Here is a 26,235-nt window from a genome sequence, read left to right on the forward strand (position 1 = left end):
ACAGGTGTGCCTTGTTAAAAGTACATTTGTGGAATTTTTTTCCTTCTTAATGTGTTTGAGCCAATCAGTTGTGTTGTGACAAGTTACGGGGGGTATACAGAAGATAGCCCTATTTGGTAAAATACCAAGTCCATATTATGGCAAGAGCTGCTCAAATAAGCAAAGAGAAACGACAGTCCGTCATTAAGACAGGAAGGTCAGGCAATACGGAACATTTCAAGAACTTTGAAAGTTTATTCAAGTGCAGTCGCAAAAACGATCAAGCGCTATGATGAAACTGGCTCTCATGAGGACCGCCACAGGAATGGAAGACCCAGAGTTACCTCTGCTGCAGAGGATAAGTTCATTATATTTACCAGCCTCAGAAATTGCAGCCCAAATAAATGTTTCACAGAGTTCAAGTAACAGACACATCTCAACATAAACTGTTCAGAGGAGACTGTGTGAATCTGGCCTTTGCGGTCGAATTGCTGCAAAGAAACCACTACTAAAGGACACCAATAAGAAGAAGAGACTTGGGCCAAGAAACACAAGCAAAGGACATTAGACCGGTGGAAATCTTTCCTTTGTCTGGAGTCCAAGTTTTCGATTTCTGGTTCCAACCGGCGCGTATTTGTGAGACACGGTGTGGGTGAACGGATGATCTCCACATGTGTATTTCCCACCGTAAAGCATGAGAAGGAGGTGTTATGGTGTGGGGGTGCTTTGCTGGTGACACTGTCTGTGATTTATTTAGAATTCAAGGCATACTTAACCAGCATGGCTACCACAGCATTCTGCAGTGATACGCCATCCCATCTGTTTGGGCTTAGTGGGACTATCATTTGGTTTTCAACAGGACTATGACCGAACACACCTCCAGGCTGTGTAAGGGCTATTTGATCAAGAAGGAGCGTGATGGAGTGCTGCATCAGATTACCTGGCATCCACAATCCCGACCTCAAGCAACTTGAGATGGTTTGGAATGAGTCGGACCGCAGAGTGAAGGAAAAGCAGCCAATAAGTGCTCATTATATGTGGGAACTCCTTCAAGACTGTTGGAAAAGCATTCCAGGTGAAGCTAGTTGAGAGAATGCCAAGAGTGAGCAAAGCTGTCATCAAGGCAAAGGGTGGCTACTTTGAAGAATCTCAAATATAAAATATATTTTGATTTGTTTAACACTTTGGTGGTACCTAGATGATTCCATGTGTTATTTCATAGTTTTGATGTGTTCATTATTATTCTAAAATGTAGAAAATAGTACAAATAAACAAAAACCCTTGAATGAGTAGGTGTTATAAAACTTTTGACCGGTAGTGTAATTATGATTTTTTATAAAAACAAAAAAAGAAATAAAGTAATATTTATCAGTGTGTGTATCTGTGTGTGTGCGTGTGCTTGCATGTATGTGTATGTGAGAGTGTTCAAATGTATGAATGTATGTATGTACAGTTTGTATGTATTTATGTAGGTATTCAAAAATATATATATATTCTCGAAAAACATATTCTTGTCAGCAGTGGTATTGTGTGTGGTGTTCAATAGTTTTACACACAAACTAATCTCAGACGCACGTAACATAAATGGTACCGTAACGTCTTTCAACAGACTGTGGGATGCGACCAACAAGCAGCTTTGTCCAGATTTCTGTCACTGATCATTTTGGACAAAGCTCCTGTGTGACTCAGTAACGCATGGCTCTTGCAACACCAGGGTTGTGGGTTTGATTCCCACAGAGGACGAGTATGGAAAACTACTCAAATGTATGCAGTCACCACTGTAAGCTGCTCTGGATAAGAGTGTCTGCTAAATGACCTTCCCCAAAAATGTGATATAGATCTCAGAAGGGGAGGGGATATTTGGCCCATAGACTTATCTGAAACTTGCAGAGAGAGGGGGGTGGAGCTTCCTCCCCTTGTTGTAGTATATTTCCCCCCCAGAACTTCATTGAGTATCTTACACAAGATTTTACTTATTGGTTTCCGAGATTACACACTCGCACAAAAATGATGGATAATTTGTGACCGTTTCAGGACTACTTCACAAGAGAGGGATTTTAACATATCTTTTTTTGTTGATCAAAATGCGTTTTTGGGCAGAAATGCCTTCTGGAACATGTGAACTTTCATGTGCTTTAATAACAAACTTGTTATACCATCTGTAAATATGAATATAATTGTGAAATTACAAGTCTAGTTGGTTAATTAACAGAAAAAGGCAAGAACCTTCCCGCTAGCCTTGATTGGCTAAGATAATGGATAGGCTGGACATGCCGAGAGATGAGTTCGGATTGGTCTGTCATGTAGCACGCTTCTGTCTATAACATGAGCTGCTTAGTATGTGTAGATAGTCCTTGCTACCACAGCTTTTTTGAAAGATATGTTAACCATGGAGAACTGCAAAACTGTTGCTACTGCTCTCAACAACATTGCTGACCTGAATTTAGCAGGCGCTATCGCCAAAGATCAGTGGGAAAAAGTTGTGATGGACTACTTTCTGCACACGGTCAGTGTGAACCGGACTGACTTGACACAACGGGCCAAACAAGCTGTACAAACAAAACGGAAACGACACAGGATTTCTTACTTAGTTAAAGGGGTTCCAGTCTGCCATGAAGCTTTCATCCATGTAAAGGGTTAAGAGTCTAGTTACATTTTCAGATATTAAGCTACATTTTCGGATATTATAAGTTTCAAATTTAGTCAAAGTTGTTTTCATTGCAAGTTAAGTGTATGGTTAGCTAGCTAGCGAACATTAGCTTGCTGGCTCATTATCCTCTACCACTTCTCTCTCCCGGATCCGGGATCCTCCTCATCAAAAAAGCTGACTAGCATAGCCTAGCCTAACGGGACAGGGATATCATATAATATAATTTTCATGAAATCACAAGTCCAATACAGCAAATGAAAGATAAACATCTTGTGAATCCAGCCATCATTTCTGATTTTTTTAATGTTTTACAGCGAAAACACAATATGTATTTCTATTAGCTAACCACAATAGCCAAAGACTCAACCGCATATTTTCACCATGTTTCTACCGCATAGGTAGCTATCACAAAACCGACCAAATAGAGATATAATTAGTCACTAACCAAGAAACAACTTCATCAGATGACAGTCTTATAACATGTTATACAATACCTTCATGTTTTGTTCAAAAAATTTGCATATTTGAGGTATAAATCATAGTTTTACATTGCAGCTACCATCACAAATAGCACCGAAGCAGCCAGAATAATTACAGAGAGCAACGTGAAATACATAAATACTCATCATAAAACATTTATGAAAAATACATGGTGTACAGCAAATGAAAGAAAAAACATCTTGTGAATCCAGCCAATATTTCCGATTTTTTAAGTGTTTTACAGCGAAAACACAATATAGAATTATATTAGCTTACCACAATAGCCAAACACACAAATGCATTTATTCACCGCAAAAGGTAGCTATCGCAAAAACCAGAAAAAGATATAAAATTAATCACTAACCTTGAACAACTTCATCAGATGACAGTCTTATAACATCAGGTTATACAATACACTTATGTTTTGTTCGAAAATGTGCATATTTAGAGCTGCAAACCGTGGTTATACATTGTGAATATGTAGCATCGATTCACCAGAATGTCCGGAGCTATTTTGGACACTCACCTAATCTGACCAAAGAACTCATCATAAACTTTACATAAAAATACTTGTTGTATGGCAAATGAAAGATACACTGGTTCTTAATGCAACCGCCGTGTTAGATTTAAAAAAATAACTTTACCATAACAAACAGCTTGCGTTATTGCGAGACAGCGCTCGCCAAAACGGCGGAGAATAGGAATCAACATTTTCCACAGAAATACGAAATAACATCATAAATTGTTTTTACTTTTGCTGAGCTTCCATCAGAATCTTGTACAAGGAGTCCTTGGTCCAGAATAAATCGTTGTTTGGTTTTAGAATGTCCTTTTCCTGTGTCGAATTCGCGCCACAATGCTAGCCAATGTTGATAACGTTCCCATTTTCTCTCGACGCAAAGAACGGAAAACTCCAAAAGTCCCAATAAACGTTGAATAATCTGATAAATCTCAGTTTAAAAAACCTACTTTACGATGTTATTATCACATGTATCAAATAAAATCAGAGCCGGAGATATTCGCCGTGTAAACCGAACGCTTATCAGAAGACAATATCGAGGTGCTTTGTGCGCCTTGGTAGACAAAGGAAATTCCTGACCTGCCACTCCAAAAGCTCTTGTTCGACCTCAGATCAAGCTAGACACCCCATCCCACCTTCCACTGCCTGTTGACATCTAGTGGAAGGCGTACGAAGTGCATGCATATCGATAAATATAAGGCAATTGAATAGGCAGGCCCTGAAACAAAGCCTCGTTTTCAGATTTTTCACTTCCTGCATGGAAGTTTGCTGCAAAATGAGTTCTGTTTTACTCACAGACATAATTCAAACAGTTTTAGAAACTTCTGAGTGTTTTCTATCCAATAGTAATAATAATATGCATATTGTATGATCTAGAAAAGAGTACGAGGCCGTTTCATTTGGGCACGATTTTTTCCAAAGTGAAAACAGCGACCCCCTATTGACAAGAAGCTAGCTAACGTTACGTGTATGATCTGTGTAGTAATATTATTAGTATCTCAGAAAGTCATTTGCATTGCTAGTTATAGCCTAATGTTAGCTAGCTTGCTAACATTGAACTTAGTTGGTTAACTTTAGTGTTAGGATTGTGTATTGGAGGCGTGCAGGAGAGGCGAGTCAGGTGCAGGAGAGCAGAGTGTAGTGAACAGGCGCACTTTTTATTCCGGTCAAAATGACAGCACAAAGTAACATAAAATGTGCCCAAAACACGGAACATAGACAAAAAATAATGCGCGTAACAATATCCACAATATAAAAATACACTTAACACAAAACAATCCTACACAAAGACATGATGAGGAACAGAGGAATAAATACATATGAATTGATTGGGGAATGAAAACCAGGTGTGCAGGGAACAAGACAAAACAAATGGATACATGAAAAATGGAGCGGCGATGGCTAGAAAGCCGGTGACGTCGACCGCCGAACGCCGCCCGAACAAGGAGAGGAGCCGACTTCAGCGGAAGTCGTGACAGTACCCCTCCCCCCCCCCGACGCGTGGCTCTAGCGGTGCGTCGATACCAGCCTCGGGGATGACCCGGAGGGCGAGGCGCAGGGCGATCCGGCCGGCGACGGCGGAACTCACGCAGTAGTTCAGGGTCTAATACATCAGCCACCGGAACCCAGCACCTCTCCTCCGGACCGTACCCCTCTCACTCCACGAGGCACTGAAGGCCCCCCGCCCGACGCCTTGAATCCAGGATGGAACGGACGGAGTATGCCGGGGCCCCCTCGATGTCCAGAGGGGGCGGAGGGACCTCCCGTACCTCAGACTTCTGGAGCGGACCAGCCACCACCGGCCTGAGGAGAGACACATGGAACGAGGGGTTAATACGGTAATCGAGGTGAAGCTGTAACCTGTAACATACCTCGTTCACTCTCCTCAGGACTTTGAATGGCCCCACAAACTGCGGGCCCAGCTTCCGGCAGGGCAGGCGGAGGGGCAGGTTTCGGGTTGAGAGCCAGACCCTGTCCCCTGGTGCGAACACCGGGGCCTCACTGTGGTGACGGTCCGCGCTGGTCTTTTGAGCGGGTCTCCTCCGCGCGTCTGAACCACTCGTCCACTGCAGGAGCCTCAGTCTGACTCCGATGCCACCGTGCCAGAACCGGCTGGTACCCCAATACACACTGAAAGGGGAAGAGGTTAGTGGAGGAGTGGCGGAGCGAGTTCTGCGCCATCTCTGCCCAGGACATGAACGCCGCCCACTCCCCCGGCCGGTCCTGGCAATAGGACCGCAGAAACCTGCCCACATCCTGGTTCACTCTCTCCACCTGCCCATTACTCTCGGGGTGGAAACCCGAGGTAAGGCTGATCGAGACCCCCAAACGTTCCAAACGTCGACCTCCGAACGCCGCCTGAACAAGGAGAGGAGCCGACTTCGGCGGAAGTCGTGACATTTAGCTACCTACAGATTCATACTACAGCATTTCATGCATGGTAGCTAGCTATGACAATCTGTTTTTGTTTAGCTAGCTAGCTACATGTCTAAACAAGACTCCAATTCGCCAGATGATTACATGACCCATCAAGTTAGCTACGTGCCTCACATGTGAATCCTTAAAGAGATGGGTGGGCCTAAGGCTCAAGAGGGTGTGAATGATGCTGAATAATTGTAGATAAAGAATAGATCTCCAGTCGGTGTACCAGAACATTCAAGGTCCATTTTCTCAAAAGTGGGGTTACAAGTTTATCAACTTTCAAAGCAGAATTTTTTCCCCATTGTTCCTCAACTGCAGCGTATGATATACCATTTTGTAGCTCTGAGTCTCTACTTTTATCCAATGTAAAAAACACAATTTCAAATTTTGCCACAGACCGAATCGAGGTGGTTGGTCACATATACCATTTAAAGCTCTGGTGGGATGCTTTTTGGCCACTGCATGCCAGGGTTGGGCTCAATTTAGAATTTTGACTCCCATTCAACTCATGAGTTTAAATTCTATTTGAATTGGCCACATCCCACAGGATGTAGAATTTGAACTTGAGTTTGAGTGACAGGAAGTAGAATTTAATTCAGTGCAATTCAAAGAAATTCCACTAAATCATAAAACATGAGTTTCATTGAGTCTGACAGGTCACACTTACAGATACCAAAGAATATATCACTTTTCTCTGGGAAAGTGTGGTGCAGCGGTCTAAGGCACTGCATCTCAGTGCTAGAGGGTCACTACAGACCCTGGTTCGATTCCAGGCTGTATCACAACCTGCCGTGATTGGGAGTCCCATAGGGCGGCGCACAATTGGCCCAGCGTCGTTAGGGTTTGGCCGTCATTGTTTAACTGACTTGCCTAGTTAAAGGAATGTTAAATAAAAATACTCTTTTAACCTTAGTGCTTAGAATAGCCAATTCTATTTTCATGATTGATGTACACAATGTATTTTTGTATAGACTACACCAAATATAGAAGAGACATTTGAATTTCACTGAATTCAATTATATTTCCTTGAATTACTTTTTTAATTGCAATTCTGTATCCTGTTTACTACTTCAATTCAAATTCAATAATTTAATTGTAATTTATTAGACATTCTCAATTCAATTCTGTATGCTTGTCAGCTGGGTTAGGATTTAGAGAGTATACTGGGTCACTCACATCCACCATGGATAAAGGACAACTCAAATATCCCATTAATTCTGACATAGCTGAAAAGTATTAAAAAGGGAACAACATTTATTCATAGAATTTTGGAATCCATTAGTTTCGCCCACAATGCTATGAAATCTGGAGCATTACAGTCCTGTAAACAATATGGCTTTTCTGGTTTCGTTACTGGCGTCTTACTGTAAGCTTCACTACCCTCTGTCTGTTTCTTTATAACTGACTAATTGTTCTGTTGGAGGACATTGTTTTACTGCCTGTAACGTTGATTACAGTAGAAGTGAGAGACAGAAAAAGACTGGAGTGTGGGAGTGGAGCTGGGAACCACTAATTTGTTCACCAATTCATCAATATGACAAAGATGCCTCTATTGCTTTAAGTTAACAGGCATGTTGCTTAGTTTATTCAAAAAGCCTATGTTCATTTAATGTAAGTAGCATTAACTTTTGTTATAATAGTTGTATTAGTTGTTTTGTTCTAAATCCATATGCATTGAATAATCACAACAATAAATCATTTGGCAGATAAGTTTCTAACCTTTTATTAACTACATTAGTCATCGTTTTATACATTCAGAGAAAAATCGTCTCTACAAAAGATAAATAAATACACGACTAAAGACAGATAAACATACATACTGTACATTCAGACATTAAAAAACAGATTGACTAAATATAATAGAAATCCTTTTCATTTAACAGACAGCAAAGATTCCTCTGTCCAAAATCTGCAGGTTTAAAGACATAGGGAGCAACCTGAGAAACTGTTTGAAGTAGAGCGAGAAAGAGCCAGAGAGAAAGAGCCAGAGAGAAAGAGGTTCATTCATAATTCAACTACTTTTCACATAAAACCCTGTGTCATAACCGTGTCTTTTTTCTTCTGTGCTCAGTGGTGTCAGAAGAACATCGGGGTTTGTTCATTAGGGCATGCAAAGAGTAACATTTTACGATGTTTCGCAACGTAAAACAAATATGAGCATTTCTTATTTGCTGAGGTAGTCCCTCCTGTTCCAGTCCATTTTCCTCCATCTAGTGCCTAAAGAACACTCCCCAGTTTTTGTTGGGGGGGGGTAGGAAAATTCACCATCATAAAATCATTCAGCATGTGTTTGTTTTGTGTTATCATCAAGTGAGCGATTAATCTAAATTACAAAGGGGGATGGATGGTGGCTGTTCCGTTTGTAGCCATAGCATTAGTAAGTAAAAAATCTCTAGCATCATTACATCTGAGTTGGCTGTCGTCAGTCTGATTTAACACTGTCATCTATCAACCCAGCATGGTGATCATAGAACTCCCTCACAAGGTGGGCCTTGTTGAATTTTTAGCTATTGAAACACCACCGGTAGCCATTGTCTCCTGTTTAAATAAAGGTGGGTTAAATAAAGGTTACATTTTTAAAAAATTAAACCAATGATCTTTAAAAAGTCAAGTACTACTATGGAGCCCAGATTATTTCTCCTCATGGATTCAGACATCATTCACCGAGAGAGGAAAGACGGAGGGAAAGCTCGATAGTGAGAGAGAGAAAATAAAGGGATAGAGAAAGACTAAAAGAGAAATTCACACCATATAAAAAAAAACAAGTTATAAAAAAAACAGCACTCGTCTAAAAGGCTAGATGGGCTCCTCATCATTACTCTCGTCCTCCTCCACTTGCTGCTCTGTGGCAGCCCGGAGGGCGGGGAGGGGGGTGGAGAAGGCAGCAAGGGGGACGGAGAGGGCGACAGTGAGGGGAATGGAAAGGGGCGAGGTGAGGGGGAGGGAGAGGGGCAACGAGTGGGGTAGCGAAGGGCTACCGTTGCTACTGCTGCTCCCTGTTCCGCTGCTGCTGCTACTACTGCTGTTCACCTCCGCTACCTCCCGCCTCGTGCCCTCGATCCACACCGCCATCTCTTCCTCCTGTGTCGGGGGAGGTGGCGGTGCAGGGGCGTGGGGGACGACGGGAGCGGGGGAGAGAGGGGAGGAGGGTGCGGTGGGGGCTGAGGTTGTCTGGGGCTTGGATGACTTCCGTCTGATGTTGCGGAAGCTGGCCAGGGGGGGGCGTAGCCGGACCCCGCTATGCGTAGAGGCTTCTACGGCCTTCTGGAGCTGGGGGAGAATAGGGTAGTGGGGATAGGGAAAGAGAGGGGACACACAAGAACACAACATTGGATTACATAAAAATAGCATGATAAGTAAGACTCATAAGGCAATAACGACTCAACCCTTACTAAATTGCAAGGTTCAGTCACAAGCAAAAGAGAATGTAAAAACTGTAAAATAGAAAGAGAGAGCGATACAAGAAAGTGAAAATTAGAAGATGACATTTCCTTACCTCTTTAAGTGCCACAACACCCACTAGTTTTCCAATACTGGTGACATAGGCATGACTCAGGCCCAGTAATGAGAAGAGTGTGTGAGTCTGGGACAGGCATAAAAGGTCAGACGTAGAATTAGACCCCACTTCTAACTGCTTTAGGTTCAGCATTCTGCTATGGCTTCTGTTCTGAGCAAATCTCCTATCGGTTGTATTTCAGTTGTGTCTAGACATGATGTCAGATACTGCATCTCCAAATTGGTATGAGTTGGCAGCACTTGAAACCAACCTTGTGCAGTGAGGTCCTCTCCACCAGCTGAAAAGGGGAAGGATCTATTCGGATCTGATCAATTTCCATTGGCTTGTCCATCTCAGCCTCCTCCCATTCTTTGATCTGCACCAGCCAATAAGACACAAGGTGAAGAAACACAACACTGTAATTGGCTATATACACTCTAAAGAGCAACCTTCAACGTCAACTGCCTCCATAAGAGATTTAGGGTTGTTGACACCTTTTAACCTTCTCATGGGTTTCAACATATTAGGCCAGACTCTTTAGACAAGGACAAAAGTGTTTGAAAATGTACAAGGCAGCCTGCTCTAATCATTTGGTATTGCATCAGGGGATGTAAAGTTCTTGGGACCTCACAAGTGGGCCTGAATGAGATCAGTTACCTCTTCTGGTGTCATCGTATCGGACAGGAGAGGGTTGGCGCGAGGCTCCTGTTGAGAGAGAGAAAATAGCGGCGGGGGGGGGGGGGTGTAAGATAAGACATTTCCTGACTTACGTCATGCACACATTTTAGTTGACTCCCCATTTTCTGCGTCCCATAACCTAGCTGATTGTCGCGGTTCCAATCACTGTTCCAATCACTCATATTTGTCTCTTCTAAACATGTTGAGTTATGTACCGTATTTGGTTGAGTACAGTGTCAAGAACAACATGTTTTGTGTGGGCTGCATGTTCGTGGATATACTCTTTTTGTTTTTTTAAGCCTGGTTGTGTGTGTAACAGTATAACTTTAAACCGTCCCCTCGCCCCGACCCGGGCGCGAACCAGGGACCCTGAAACGCTAATAGCGCGTACCCGCTAACTAGCTAGCCATTTCACATCCGTTGCACTCACCCCCCTTTCAACCTCCTCCTTTTTCCGCAGCAACCAGTGATCCGGGTCAACAGCATCAATGCAACAGTATAACTTTAAACCGTCCCCTCGCCCCGACACGGGCGCGAACCAGGGACCCTCTGCACACATCAACAACGGTCGCCCACAATATATCATATTTGCAGTATAAATTGGTAATATGAAAAGTCAACCAGCCATACCAGGCAAATAATAACCATATTTGATATGCTGATTTCCATATGAGAGAACTTAGAGCAAATATGTTTGACTAGGGAGCCTCTCTGAACAATCTCCATTTGCAAGTCCTGTGAATTCATTTGTCACACTCAATTAGATAAAGAAGTGTGATTACATAAAGAACAGAGCCCAGTAATAAGATTCATCCCACGCAAATATAATGGATAAATATTCATATTTCCTTGAAATATGGTTTTCAATGGAACCGCCAAGGAGAGACGCCATCTACATCTCAACGGCTCATTACCTCAGTAATTCATTTGCTGTTCAAATTCTCGACTCCATAAATACTTTAGTGATCATTAGGAAGACCTTGGTGTGCATACAGTAGTGCTGAGCGATTAGTGCTTTTTGAGGTTGGTTTGGTTTTGATTCAATTATGAAAAAATTAATTGAGGTTTTCGATTATTATAATATTTCACATTAAATGCATTATGTGGGTTGAATGCTGTAACAACACAGACTAAAACAATTAATAAAAGTCCCATGATGACAGTGATGCCCATTTCACTGAGTGTACAAAACATTAGGAACATCTTCCTAATATTGAGTTGCACCCCCTTTTGCCCTCAGAACAGCCTCAATTCGTTGGGGCATGGACTCTACAAGGTTGAGTCAAGTTGGCTGGAGGTTCTTTGGGTGGTGGACCATTCTTGGTACACATGGGAGACTTGAGTGTGAAAAACCCAGCAGCGTTGAAGTTCATAAAACCTCTTAATAAGGATCCGCCCCATTTTCAATTTTCGCCTAAAATGACATACCCAAATCTAACTGCCTGTAGCTCAGGACCTGAAGCAAGTATATGCATATTCTTGAAACCATTTGAAAGGAAACACTTTGAAGTTTGTGGAAATGTGAAATTAAATGTAGGAGAATATAACACATTAGATCTGGCAAAAGATAAAACCTATAATTATATATTTTTTGTACCATCATCTTTGAAATGCAAGAAAAAAGGCCACAATGTATTATTCCAGCCCAGTCGCAATTTAGATTTTGGCCACTAGATGGCAGCAGTGTATTTGCAAAGTTTTAGGCTGATCCAATGAACCATTGCATATCTGTTCAAAATGTTGTATCAAGACTGCCCAAATGTGCCTAATTGGTTTATTAATAATAATAATAATAATAATTAATTTTCAAGTTCATAATTGTGCACTCTCCTCAAACAATATAATGGTATTGTTTCACTGTAATAGCTACTGTAAATTGGACAGTGCAGTTAGATTGACAAGAATTTAAGCTTTCTGCCAATATCAGATAGGGGGGGGGGGGGGGGGGACACCAATCCTGTAGAGGTTGGAACACACTCAAACCGGTGCACCTGGCACCTACTACCATACCCCGTTTAAAGGCATTTACATATTTTGTCTTGCCAATTCACTCTCAATGGCACACATACACAATCCATGTCTCAATTGTCTCAAGGCTTAAAAATCCTTCTTTATCCGTCTCCTCCCCTTCATCTACACTGATTGAAGTAGATTTAACAGGTGACATCAATAAAGGATCATTGGATTCACCTGGTCATGTCATGTCATGAACAGGTGTTCCTAATGTTTTGTATACTCAGTGTATATTACATTAGTTTTTTTGTTGTTGACTGTATTATAAAATTCCAAGTCATCTCATCTCTACCACATGGAGCGGACAAGTAGGAGCGCAATGGATTATGGTAATTGTAGTTAACTACCATGTTTTCTTGCGCTTAACTCAGTAGATTATTGGCATGTTGGAAACTAAAACTCCCCACTACGTCGCACAGTTCGGGCTTGATCTGATTTATCTCTAGAGAAAATGTGCATTGAACTCACAGAAAACAACCTGAACAAAATGAAATTATTATAGTTTAACTGAAGTTGGTCAATTACCGAAAAACAACCAACATTGTGGTTATTCGCTCAGCACTAGCATACAGTCACGCACAGGTACAGAAACAGACACAGAAATTCTGTACACACACAGTTATAGACTACCTGTGACTGTACCTCTGCCTGTTTGTCTTGGGAGGAGAATATATTCCACAGAGTTCTCCTAACGGACTGAAGAGGGCCCTTGTCTGAAAAGGACAGATGATAAAAGATTTGATGGACGAGGGTCAAAGTCTTCTACAAAGGTATCTTGATGTTGAGATTGATAACCTAATAATTCAAAGCTGTATAATAATATGAATATGCAATACGCTGAATAATAATAGGGGACTGTTGCCAGGCACCCATAGAAATATTGTTCCAGAGAGATGGTTCAACTCACCAGGAGCTGTGTGATTGGACGAGGGCTCCTGCGGTTTAGGGGACGGCAGGGGGCCATTTCGTTCTTCCTGAACTGGGGTGCTCTGGGAAATTTAACAAAACAGTAATTCATCACATTCACAGCTTGAATAATGACATAATACAATAAGTTCCTTGCCACATGACGCTTCAGTAAGGGTTTTCCAGCTTGCCCCCACAGAAGAACACTTTCTGGTTCCAGGTAGAACTTTGTCACCAAACAAAGAATCATTTTAGAACCCTCCGAATAACCTTCTTGGATGAAAAAGGTTGCATGTAGACCCATGTAGAACCTAGTCCCTGTAGAAGAACCCTTTCAGAACCCTATTTTGCTGCACCTGCGATAACATCTGCAAATCTGTGTACACAACCAATAAACTTTGATTTGATAGATTTTCTAAGAGTGTGTTTTTGATTCCCTATGAACATTTACCCTCTTGGTCTGACAAACCTTATCTCCACTCTCCTCATCGTCTTCATCCACAAAGGCAAAGGATTCCCAGCTGTCTTTGGCATACTGGTTCTGTTCCTGTAAACACTGTTCCTGCCTGAAGATACGCCTCTCTGCAGAGAGCCACCAATCACAGAGAGCGTGGAGCTCTGAGCGGTCGATGGAGCCCAATAAGATCATAGAATCTACGGGGAAGAGAGAGTCACATGACGAACCACTCAAGAAATGATTCGAAGACACTGAAATGTATCCTCACGTTCATGAAAAACGCATTAATTTTACCTGTTGAATCCACTAGTGGTATTGTTTTGAGAGAAATGGAGTCCAGGAGATATATCAACTCCCTGTAGGTGGACTGTAACGAGAGAAACTTCACTTTCCTAACCATGATGTCCTCCACAAAGATGTTGTACTGGCTGTAAGTCAGAAGGAAATGCCAATCATTCATTCATGCTCAACACTTGTGTACTTCTGGTGTGTCTATGTTGAAGAATCAAGCATGCTGAGGAGGCCATATTGACACAAACAACTCATTGTTTTCGCATGGGACACTCAATGCAACTGGGTCCCTCAGAGCCAACATGTCACCTCGGTTGCAGCTTCTCTCTGCACACCTGATGTGTCCAAAGCCCAGCTCAGGGAGGTAAGGCAGTTTCTTGATCTGGATGATGGAGTCGTAGAGCGAGGGCTGCAGGCCCTGGGCCACCATGTTGGCCAGGATCACCGCCACCATCATGGGCAGGATGTGGGAGATCTGGCCCGTCAGCTCGAAGCAGATCACCGCCGTGGACACCGTGTGGGTCACCGCCCCGGTCAGTGCAGCCGCTCCTGGGAGAGAGGAGGGGGAAGAGCAAGGAAAGGGGGGAGGCAGGGAGAAATGGAAGACAGAGGAAGGGGGAGAGAAAGAGAAAAAGGGGAGAAATAAATCATTTTCAGGTGGAAGGGATGTGTAGCTGGATGATCCACAGGAGAGGGAGAAATGAAAAGAGGGGGGGGGGGGTGATGGGTGGATGGGAAAACGATGGGAGTGATTAATGGGAAGAGGCAACACAGTACTGACAGTCGAGGGACAAGTACAGGAGGGAAAGAAAAGATGAGGCATGGGGTAAAGAACAAGGGATGAGGAGGAGAAACATCAGGGACTCGGGGCTGAAAAGCAGGGGGATGACTGATGTACAGAACGGCACGTGGGAATAGTGAAGGAAGAAAGGGAAAAGGGGATGGAATGAAAAGAGCGGCGGTAAAGAGGGGAGGAGGGGGATGTGTAGGGAGCGAGAGAGGGAAGATGAAGGAGATTAATGGTAGCGTATAAGTTTATGGGTCACCGAGACAGCGGAGGACAGGAGAGAGAGAACAGACAGTGACATTTCACTATCACACCAAAGGCGGATGACGGGCAGGCACTGACAGAGAGAGGGAGAGGAGGAGGTGGAAAGGGAGACTGACCAATGACAGCGTACCCTCCTGGGATGATGCGGTACAAGATTCCATCAAACAGAATCCCGTGGGGGAAGAGGGCAGCCATGATCTCCCCTACCAGTCGGCCGAAAGAGGCTCCTGGGGAGAAAGAGATGATGGTGGATATGAGAGGTGGAATGTCATGTTTAAGTTGCTATTATGTTGGCTATCAGACATTTATCCCCCCTCCTGCGACCACTCAATGTTAATTTGTTCTTCTTCTAAGCACTCATCTATCTCTGTGGCTCACTAATGATTTTACACTCTTTATATATGACATCTCATCCTTGAAGGTACACTGATTTAAAAACTACCCAGAATGCTCTACTTCATGATTATCCATGATGCTTTATACCATAGTCATGTACTGTAGGCCTACATTGGATCGCTCGATCAGATTATTTCACCACCGAACGATAATGTCAATTTCCATGAGACAAAATAAAAACTGATATGTAATTTGTGTTCATATTTAGACTAATGACATATAATGTTGCGCTTCTGTTTACCGAGTATGAAGACAGGCATGAAGGCTCCAGAAGGGATGGGCATCGTCGTCGAAACAGCAGACATCCAAAACTGAGACATGGGTGGAATTAAATGACTAACTGAGCAGAATTAATGCATCTTAGTATTTCCACCATAGTGTAGACGAATGATTTGACTTGAAAGGTATTTTTCACATGATAGACTACATTCCCGACCGCTCTATTCAATGACAGTTCTCCAATCCAACAATACCATTGCGACAAGATACAAATCTATTTATTCTCAATGGGAAACGCTAAACATACTGATGCTAACACTCACAGTATTGCACTCTTATCCTCCAGTACACACAGTGGAAATTTCTAGGCAACTATGTCAAGTGTGATACTAATGTATCTGTTGAGGACTACATCTCCACTACAGGGTTCTTCTCTGTAGGAGATTCTTATTCTACTGAGATGAGTGACTCAACCAGGAGTCTGTCATTGTCATTGAGTGACGCTATGTGCAATGTGTGACTATACTGAGAAACACTACTGGGTGGAGAAGGAAAAAAAACGGAGCAGGGGAATGAGGAGGGGTACCTTCATGACGAAGAAGAGGAGGAGGATGACGAAGACGCTGACGTCGGGGTGCAGCCAGGCAGAGGAGCGCCCCAGGCCGGGGGGAGGGGGGGAGCGCCAGATTTGAGTCCAGGTGAAGTTGTCGAACAGTGAGTTGATGCATTCTCTGGGCATCAGCTGCATGTGGCATGAAAGAAGGGAAAGGACGAGGGAAAAGTAATGGCAAGTACTGTTAAAATGTTTTAATGAAACATTTTGTTAAAAAGTGTTAGTGTTAAAAGAATTTGGGATAAATTGTTTTAAACCGTGTAATGAATAGTTTAAAATATATAGAGTGATATTTTTACAAAACCCAACTGTACTGTAGTCAGAACTTGTTCAAAATACTGCAGATGAAGATTGTTTTGTGTGCATCACATATGTCAACCCATAGGCCTATTCAATATATTGCCAGGTTTTTGAAATAAATGCCAATACTGTACTGTGAGCAGAATGGTCGGTTTCAGAAATACCTCTGCATTTTAGCACCGTAGAAACGGGGCACAAGTCAGATCTTAAAAAGGTGCTAAACATTGTAGCTTGAGGGTGAAGATGTCACCACACACAGGTGATTTAAAAACACACCTCATTCGCACTAACTAAGGAGGCTATTTTAAAGGGGTCTCAAAACACATGATTAACCTGGGGCTATTTCTACATAGCTGGGCAAAGAGGCTTCATCAATTAATATCTAGCTAATATTGAACTAGATTCTACCCAGTCCAGGGTTAGCCTGGGTGCCAACTCCTTGTGGAATTCTCATGAGCGCAGAAACATACTGGTACTGGCAGCCAGCCCACTAGGCACAGATGTCAGGGCAACGTCTAGCTTCGATTTACATCTGGTTGAGTTGTCAACTAACTTGAATTCAACGTGAGAAAAGAAAATGACACCATGTGATTGGATTTTGGCTAAAAAAATGTAAACTAAAAACGTAAACTAAAAACGTTGATGACTGTATTCAAATCCAATGAGTTTAACGTTGATTCAACGTCACCACTTAGATGTTTTGGGTTGAAATTACGTGGAGAGCTAACAATTCACACATTTTGGTAAATAGTTGTACTCTTTAGACGATCCTGTGAGTGTGTCTCTGCAGTTACCTGTTTCACGATTGAGAATAGTAGATAAGTCGCATTTTAGCCAAGCATAACAATATTTGTAACACTTTATAATAATATATGCTTATTCATGAAAGTGGTATAAAGTGTTACCGACGTGTTTGAAAGTCCCGATAAACCGGGTCTTCTACAGAGTATAGTCATTTTAACATAGTGACAAACAACAACAACAAAATGGGAAATCTGACCTCTCCAGCCATGAACTGTCCAAATCCAGGGGGAAAGGTCAAGGTGGCTATCACTAAGGTCACAACACCGGGGAAAATCAGTCGGCTGGTGAAAGAATAAGGATTAAAAACAGCCATTCTCTTTCTACTTTCAACTCTACGTTACAACCCTATATCCCTGTGGTTCTTTGTAGCTCAGTTGGTAGAGGGCGCCTGCAACGCCAGGATAGTGGGTTTGATTTCCGGGACCACCCGTACCTAAAATGTATGCACGCGTGACTGTAAATCGGTTTGGATAAAATTGTCTGCTAAATAGGATACACAGTGCCTTCAGAAAGTATTCACACACCTTGACTTTTTCCACATTTCATTGTGTTACAGCCTGAATTTAAAATGTATTACATTTAGATTGTCACTGATCTACAAATTATGTTTTGAGAAATGTTTACAAATTAATAAAAAATAAAAAGCTGAAATGTCTTGAGTCAATAAGTATTCAACCCCTTTGTTACAGAAGCCTAAATAACTTAATGAGTAAACATGTTTTTAACAAGTCCGATATTGAATATCCCTTTGAGCATGGTGAAGTTATTCATCTCACTTTGGAATCACTACAAAGATACAGCCGTCCTTCCTAACTCAGTTGACGGGTAGGAAGGAAACAGTTCAGGGATTTCCCCATGAGGCCAATGGTGATTTTAAACCAGTTACAGAGTTAGATGGTTGGGATTGGAGAAAACTGAGGATGGATCAACAGCATTGTAGTTACTCCACAATACTAACCTAAATGACAAAGTGAAAATAAGGAAGCCTGTACAGAATTAAAAATATTCCAGAACATACAGTACATCCTGTTTGCAATAAGGCACTAAAGTAATACTGCAAAAAATGTGGTAAAGAAATTAACTTTTTGTTCTGAATACAAAGCATTATGTTTGGGGCAAATCCAACACAACACCACTCTTCATATTTTCAAGCATGGTGTTGGCTGCATCAAGTTATGGGTATGCTTGTCATCGGCAACAGAGTTTTTTAGGATAAAAAGAAAAGGACTAGAGCTAAGCACAGGCAAAGTCCTAGAGGAAAACCTGGTTCAGACTGCATTCCAGTCTGAACACAGAGCAGGACAAATACTTACCAAGACGACATTGAATGTTCCTAAGTAGCCTATTTACAGTTTAGACTTAAATCGCTTTGAAAATCTATGGCAAGACTAGAAAATGTCTGTCAAGCAATAATTAACAAACAACTTGACAGAGCTTGAAGAATAATGGGCAAATATTGTACAATCCAGGTGCGCAAAGCTCTTACAGACTTACCCAGAAAGAGACAAAGAGCTGTAATCGCTGCCAAAGGTGATTCTCACATATTACACCAGGGGGTTGTATACTTATCTAATCAAAATATATTAGTGTTTTATCCCCCCCCCCCCACAATTTTTTTTTTTTTTTTCCAATTTGACAGAGTATTTTGTGTAGATCATTGACAAAAAAATGACAAATCGATTTTTATCCCACTTTGTAACACAACAAAATGTGGAAAAAGTCAGTGTGAATACTTTCTGAATGCACAGTATAACCTTTTCAATATAACTGCACTCTATGCCACAATACCCTCATCAAAAACGCCCTGCTTCTCCTCCTACAAGATAACCCCCCTCTGTCTCCCTGTAGGACAGGCCTAAGAACAAGCACCAATTGAACACTTTCAAAGCTGACAATATAATTACCCCGTCCTGCTCTCTGTTGGTCTAATTCCAGTGTTCCCGTCCATAATCTACAGTGTAAATATGTGCAGCTCTGACAAAAGCAGCTGCACTGGTTGCTGCTAAATCATTAATTTGTATTAGAGCGAGTGTGTGTAACTAATTTATTTCTCAGGGACCACAGATTGCTTATAGATGGATCGATCAATGTCTGGGTGATGGTTTGATTTTCTGTTGGTTTTTGTAAAATCTACCAGTCAGCAACAATCATTTATTTGGAGGAGGACAATGAATGATTCTATTCTATTTCTATTCCCATCTAAGTCCCTCTGATCCTCTCCAATTCAGGTGTGCATTTTTCTCAAGTGTCTCATCAAAATACCTCCCCAATCCCTGTAACTCACTGTCTGGTGAGGAAGCGTGTCATGGCATTGGGTTTCCTCATGAACAGCACCACCTGGCGGTTCAGCCAGACGAAGAAGGCCCCCAGGAACCCGCAGGAGATCCTGAAGAGACAACCACCAGGACCTTTACCTCACTCACTCTCAAGGTCCAAATAAGAACAAAAAAGGTACATTTTCTGAAGAATATACACCGAGTGTACAAAACATTAAGAGCACCTTTCTGATATTTAATTGAACACCCCTCACCCTTTTTGCCCTCAGAACAGCCTAAATTCATTGGGGAATGGACTCTACAAGGTGTCAAAAGCGTTCCACAGTGATGCTGGCCCATGCTTCCCACATTTGTGTCAAGTTGGCTGGATGTCCTTTCGGTGGTGGACCATTCTTGATACACATGGTAAACTGTTGAGTGTGAAAAACCCAGCAGAGTTGTGGTTCTTGACATAAACCGGTGCGCCTGGCACCTACTACCACACCCCGTTCAAAGGCACTTCAATCTTTCGTCTTGCCCATTTACCCTCTGAATGACACTCATACACAATCCATGTCTCAATTGTCTCAAGGCTTAAAAATCCTTCTTTAACCTGTCTCCTCCCCTTTATCAACACTGATTGAAGTGAACTTAACAGGTGACATCAATAAGGGATCATAGCTTTCACCTGGATTCACCTGGTCAGTCTATGTCATGGAATGAGCAGGTGTTCATAATGTTTTGTACACTCAGTGTATATGTGCTTGCTTCAGCTATTAATTTAGTTAGTGTTGATCTAGCCTATAGTATATCTATTTCTAGCTCTGTAGTCTAGGAAGCTGAAGCAAGCACACCAGCAAGCAAAACCATTCACAGCATCTCCGTTCTTGTAATAACTACCAACATAAGAGATTCATGGCACATAGACTGAGATTATGCATTCATGTTGGGTTGTGACAAAGAACTACACACAGTGTGGTCACCGTGCCCTCACCACGCTCCTGGGGCCCCCTCTCGACCCTTTCTCTCACCCGATGATGGCAAACGCTGGCAGCTCCTGGAGGTCAAAGGGGAAATCCATGCGGAACTTGGTGCGGAAGAGAGCAGTGATGGTGACTGTGGTGGACAAAAAGACAGGGGAAGAGGGAGATAGAGAGAGTGTTAGAATGTATACATGCCTACTATACAACATAGAAGAAACCAGAAGGCAACACCTAGCAGAATTTCTGTTTTCATTATCATACCGGAATAGGCCTAAATCATTTCACAGATACGGTTCTATGGGAAAGGGTTCCCTCGAGCCAAACATGTTTGTAGACAGCCGCCACAAAGTGTTATGTGTTTACCAAAAAGCTTGCATCCCATACTGATGTCATAGTACATTGACCCACCTGCATCTTTGTTGAACACAGAGAGCACTCTGAATATGAAGGCACTGAAGGTGGCGGCAAAATAACCTCTCCAGTAGTTCCTCACAGCAAAGTAAGTGGACGTCACCTCTATACTGAACAGCACCCCTGGTGGAACGACAGGATCAAAGAAAGACTGGTAAAATATCATTCAGATATGATATTACAAAATGTGGCATGCAGTCAAAGTCTAGATTGCATATTTACTATACACTGAAGGCTTGCTATGACCGTCACAAATCCATATTTTTGTTTAGGCTATTTCAGCACCATGCCTATATTGATTGTCAGAAACGTGACAATTGTTTCAGCTGACTTCGTAGCTTGCTTTATACTAGATGGATGGAAGGTGAATTGAAAGAAAGAAAAGGAATATAGTGTTGTACCTCCAAGAGGGGTACCGAAACAGCAGCCCACCCCAACTGCACAGCCAACTGTGAGGATGTCTGTGTAGCAGTATGGGCTCTACTGACACACAGAGAGAGAGAGAGAGAGAGGGGGGGGGGGGGGGGGGGGGGGGGTGACAGAGAGGTATGGTAGTGAGGAAGGGGAGAGGCCAATAGCGAGAGGAAGGGACAGACAGATTGAGGGAAAGGGATAAGAGGATCCCATACCAGTAAGGTACAGATGGAGGAAAAGAGAAAGTCAATGAAAAACGCCTAAAAGTATAATGCGAAGTGATCTGACAAAACTGTAATGTCCTCATTATTCTCAATGCTGGTCAAGTAACTGCTTACCTGATTGACTCCTGAGAAGAACATCATACACTTGCTCAGCACAGCAGCACAGATGCTGGCTATATGAACAAATGGGCCCTTGGGAAGCAATATGAAGGACAAATAGAAAGTTGTCAGAAACAAGGAAACTTTTAGTGGCTTTTTAGACAGCTGTAATCAGGGAATCAGATGTGAGTGTGTGTAACCCACCTCTTTCCCCACTGGCATCCCACTGCCCAGACCTGCAGTCAGACCAATGACCTTGGCAATAAAAGCCTTGAGAGTCAGATACTCCTTCAGCACTACGCCTCTGAGAATGGTCTTCAGCTCAGGAATACCAGAGCCTGAAAGAGAAAGACACACAGAGAGACACAGACAGAGAGCGCGTGAGACACAGAGAGAAACAGAAAGACAAACAAGGTGGTGAGATGAAAAGAGGTCAGGGAAGAGAAAGAATGACAAAATTGCTGTTTTACAGGAAAAAATATACATTTGACTCAACAACAATAAAAGGGTCATAACTCTAGATAGATAGTGAGGACATCAGTGTGTCAGGCCAGGGCTAGGTAGGTACACAAGCAGAGAGGGGAGAAAAATCAATGGATAACAGATTGCGGGTAACAGGTCATTAGGGGTGGCGGGTGATGGGGAAAGTAAGCAGTAAGCATTGAGCGTGTACACACCGATGGCTTGTGGGGCAACCAGGTGGCAGAAGGAGGAGGCGAACATGATGAGCACCATAGGATAGCTGACCCAGGCCAGGTACTGGAGCAGGACATTACCCCTCAGCTCCCAGTGAATCCACTTGTACACTGACATGGGGACAGAGGGAGGGACAGAGGGATGGGAGAGGAGGATTGAGGAGACGGGTGCAAGTGAGGCATGAGAAGGAATGTGAGAAAAAGCAGGAAGGTATTGGAGAAAATGACAAAAAAACAGAGGGGGGGGGGGGGGGGGGGGGGAAGAAGAGCAAGAGGGAGGAGGAAATGAGGGGGGAGACAGAACACGGGGTGAAGATCAGGGAAGAGGGTGGAGGATAAGGTAATGTAGGTGAGAAGAGAGGAGAAACGGAAGTTGGTTATGACAGGGCAGACACTGACACAGACAGTTACAAAGAAAATACACTTTAAGATGGGGTTTTCTAGGGTTAACTGTCAATCCATCTGGACTGACACATGTCTGTTTCCACTTGTAGACGTTTCTCTTGGCATTAGTGGTATTCTATAAGAGGGGCACTGACTTGTTGAGCGTCACCATGTTTCATTGAAATGTACACCGTAAAAAAAAGCTATTGAGATTCAGTCAAAATGACTCGTTTTGTCTAGCCAAGAAAACTACATTTATATAATGTGTTGGGTTGACCAAAAAATGTCTTAAATTTCAAAACGTATTAAATCAAATTGAGTTGGCAAAAAAAAGTATTTTTACTCAACTTAGAAATTCACAACCATGAAGTCAAATCAACAGAACCAACATAACAGTAGTGTTGACTGAACATGTCAAGTTCAGATGACTTATATTTATTTTGGGGGGCTCATTAGAATAATACCCAGCATGCTTTGCATCCGTGCGTTGTATATTTACATTTGGACATTTAGCGGACGCATTTATCAGTTAGTGCAATCAACGTAGGTAGATAAACAACCTCATGTAAAAAGAAAACAAGAAAAACGTTTCTGTCAGTAGCTTTGTTTCCATTAACTTGCCCAGTGATTTTTTTGTCGCCATTTAGAAAGAAAATAGCTTGCTAGCTAGCCATGTGAACTAACTAAGGCTAACATACAGTCATGTCAGACAGTACAGCCAACAGAGGAAACAGCACAGCTAACACAATCACTTCAAGCTGAAGCTGGAAAGACTGCAAACATCCTGCACTTCGTTTTGTTCGATATTTTTTCAATTTACATTTCTTTGTATAATATCCATAAAAATTATGCAAGCCGATTCATGATTTTCAACTGGCTGAGAAACGCTACCTGCCTGTCTTTCTGTATCGTCCCGACTCGGTCATTACTATGGGACAGCTGGAGATTGAATTTGAATATAGAAACAATGTTTCAGAGACAGACAGCAAGATTTATACAAATCTCCGCTGTCGAAAACTAAATGTTAGTCTAAAAGAAATCTGAGATAATGTGAAGATGCTTTTTATAGTGGAGATCAAGTTTATAAATTGCCTGGCTGGGCTGATGAGACAGTGGATTGCGCAGTCAGATGGAACAGAGTAAATAGGCATTTTAACTTCATAGGTTTAGCGGGTGGTAACTTGTGGAATTGACACCAGCTGGAATGCGGTTTTAACCAATCAGCATTCAGGATTAGACCCACCCGGTGTATAATTGACTAATATTTGCCATATTCTAATAATTCTCATGTGCCAACGTATCGCCACGGTCTGTCCCATGGTGAAAACTGCACTCCTGTAGATCTAAAACAATTGGATGGTGAAACTCGCCAGCCAACCAGAAAAGCAAGTTGAAGAAATTCAGGCACTCTTGAAAGTCAGGACAATCCTTGTCCTGCAAAGAAACATTATTTTTATAGTTGAAAAAATTAGATTTTGCAATCAGTAGGTATTTAGAATTAACTGTGATGTGGAGCTTTATAGTTATGTGGTGACATCACGTGCCCCATGTACCTTCAAATTATTTGTTTATCATCATTTAATCAGAAAACACAGTTTCCATCATCATTTGTCAGTTCGAAAAAATAAAGTTTCTCCTACATCTGCCGTTTCCACGATTTTTTTTGCGACATTGCTTTTGTCGAATAAACCTGGGTCAATGGAAACCTGCCTACTGTTACATTGTAGGTAAAGTGATCTGTTGGTTGGTTGAGTGTACTGTCAGTTTCGAAACTGGCGAAAAAGCTCACACATGAGCAAGAGACAGATGGGAGCATAATGTTCCCCACTGAAATATATTATATCATTTCAAAGACTTAGTCAGCTCTGAAATGGGTAATTTTCAAAGTAGTTGTTTCAACTGGAAGTTAACACAACTTAAGATTTTAAGGCAGCCGGGTAACAAACTTCGGTAAGTTAAAAAAAACTTAGTTTAGCTTTTCTGACTAGCAAATACTTGTCCTCTAGACTTAGGGAATTTGTCAAAACAACTTTAGTAGCTTTGTTAGCACAACTAAAAAAAAGGTATGAAGACTAAAAGTATGAAGTTCATTCAACAAGCTATTAAATCCACATTTGTCAGTTCCACTAACTTTACTAGGTTGAAGAAAAACTTTAACTCCACACAAAATCTGGACTGGACTTGACATGCAATTTTAAAGTAGCCTGGTGACAAACATTTGTAAGTTGAATCAACAAATATTTTTTTTTACAGTGTACAGATGTGTTGTCCAGATATCATTGAAAATTGATTCAGTAGCGGTGCAAGAACAGAGCCTGGAGAGACTCCATCATACAAACTTCACTAAACTCCCTAATATGGGTAATGACTGTAACCATTTCAAGCGTTTTGTAATGTTTGTTTTGCAAGATGATTTTTGCATATCAGGTTACCACGGAACCATTTTGCAACACTTCGATAACCACTCACCCTAACCCTCCGACAATAAGCAACCAGGTGTCTAGTGTAGATCATTATTTATGGTGTAAAAGCATTCATGCAACTGTATGATCTGCCGGTTCAGTGGCTCAAATGTGTTGCATTGTGGGTATTGTAGTACATTGTAGACTCTTGGCGCTGGTGTAGTCCATGGTCCAGCTGACCAGCGCCATTGAGACGCCCAGCAGCACCAGGAAGATCCAGTCCTCTCCCAGCTTGGTGACCAGGAACCTCTGTACCCGCGCTACACAGTCTGAGCAAACAACATGACAGACATGATTCACTTTAACACTGTTCGAGTTCATTTATCACCAGCGACTTGTGAAAGCAAAATTGCAAGATTATGTTATAATACGTTTATAACATCAAATGGTTGTTTTATGCAACAGAATAAGAGGTTGTTAGAACGCTCATCTGTGTGTGTTCTACTGAGGATGGGCATCTGGAAGATTTATGATGCCTTTGGGTGATACCGCATTCCAGAGCATGAGTTAATGTTTCTGTTCTAATGGATACCAGGGAGAGATGACCCCAGGGCCAGACCTTGGTCTCTACACAAGATAACTGTTTTTACAGCAGATAATGTCTGCAGTGAATTATAAGTATCTTTCATACAAATCTTAACCTTGTGACCCATTCCATACATCTGTTGTTTGTGATGTAGACTGAAAGGGGTGTATCTTGGCTATAAAATACCTTTGTACCTTTGTCTCGGGGCTCTCAACGAATCATCTGAGGGTGATTCGTCGACCAGACATCATTATTGTACAGCACTCAATCGATTCACTTTATGTGTGTGTGTTGTACTGACCTGTTCCCTTATTAATAAGTGAATAAAGATTAGTTCAAGTATGACTCTGACTTGTGTGATAAGTTTGTCTCTCCTCATTTGATAGTAAAGAAATTAACCACCACAGACTTTACGGAGCATGGACTCCTCACCTCTGCACTTTGAGTAGGAGCGGCGTTTCTTTATAGACAAAGGGTTGCCTTGCTCTGTAGCCATATGTGCAGGTCC

General features: G+C 42.2%; 1 protein-coding gene across 1 annotated transcript; it reads right to left on the minus strand.

The window, feature by feature from the left end:
- Positions 1-8,846: 8,846 nt before the first annotated feature.
- clcn1a (chloride channel, voltage-sensitive 1a) lies at positions 8,847-26,223 on the minus strand. The gene is made up of 22 exons (XM_038966237.1): positions 26,160-26,223; positions 25,339-25,470; positions 22,338-22,466; positions 21,865-21,998; positions 21,676-21,753; positions 21,325-21,403; positions 20,921-21,046; positions 20,561-20,645; positions 19,559-19,660; positions 17,471-17,555; positions 16,144-16,299; positions 15,580-15,649; positions 15,059-15,169; positions 14,227-14,440; positions 13,895-14,028; positions 13,595-13,797; positions 13,145-13,226; positions 12,868-12,950; positions 10,204-10,251; positions 9,818-9,922; positions 9,547-9,633; positions 8,847-9,320 (listed from the first exon to the last, which is right to left on the minus strand). Exons 1-22 carry the CDS (start codon positions 26,221-26,223, stop codon positions 8,847-8,849), a joined length of 2,781 nt encoding a protein of 926 aa, XP_038822165.1.
- Positions 26,224-26,235: the final 12 nt, after the last annotated feature.

This window comes from Salvelinus namaycush, chromosome 27, assembly GCF_016432855.1.
Source record: "Salvelinus namaycush isolate Seneca chromosome 27, SaNama_1.0, whole genome shotgun sequence".
In the NCBI taxonomy this organism is placed as follows: Eukaryota; Metazoa; Chordata; class Actinopteri; order Salmoniformes; family Salmonidae; genus Salvelinus; species Salvelinus namaycush.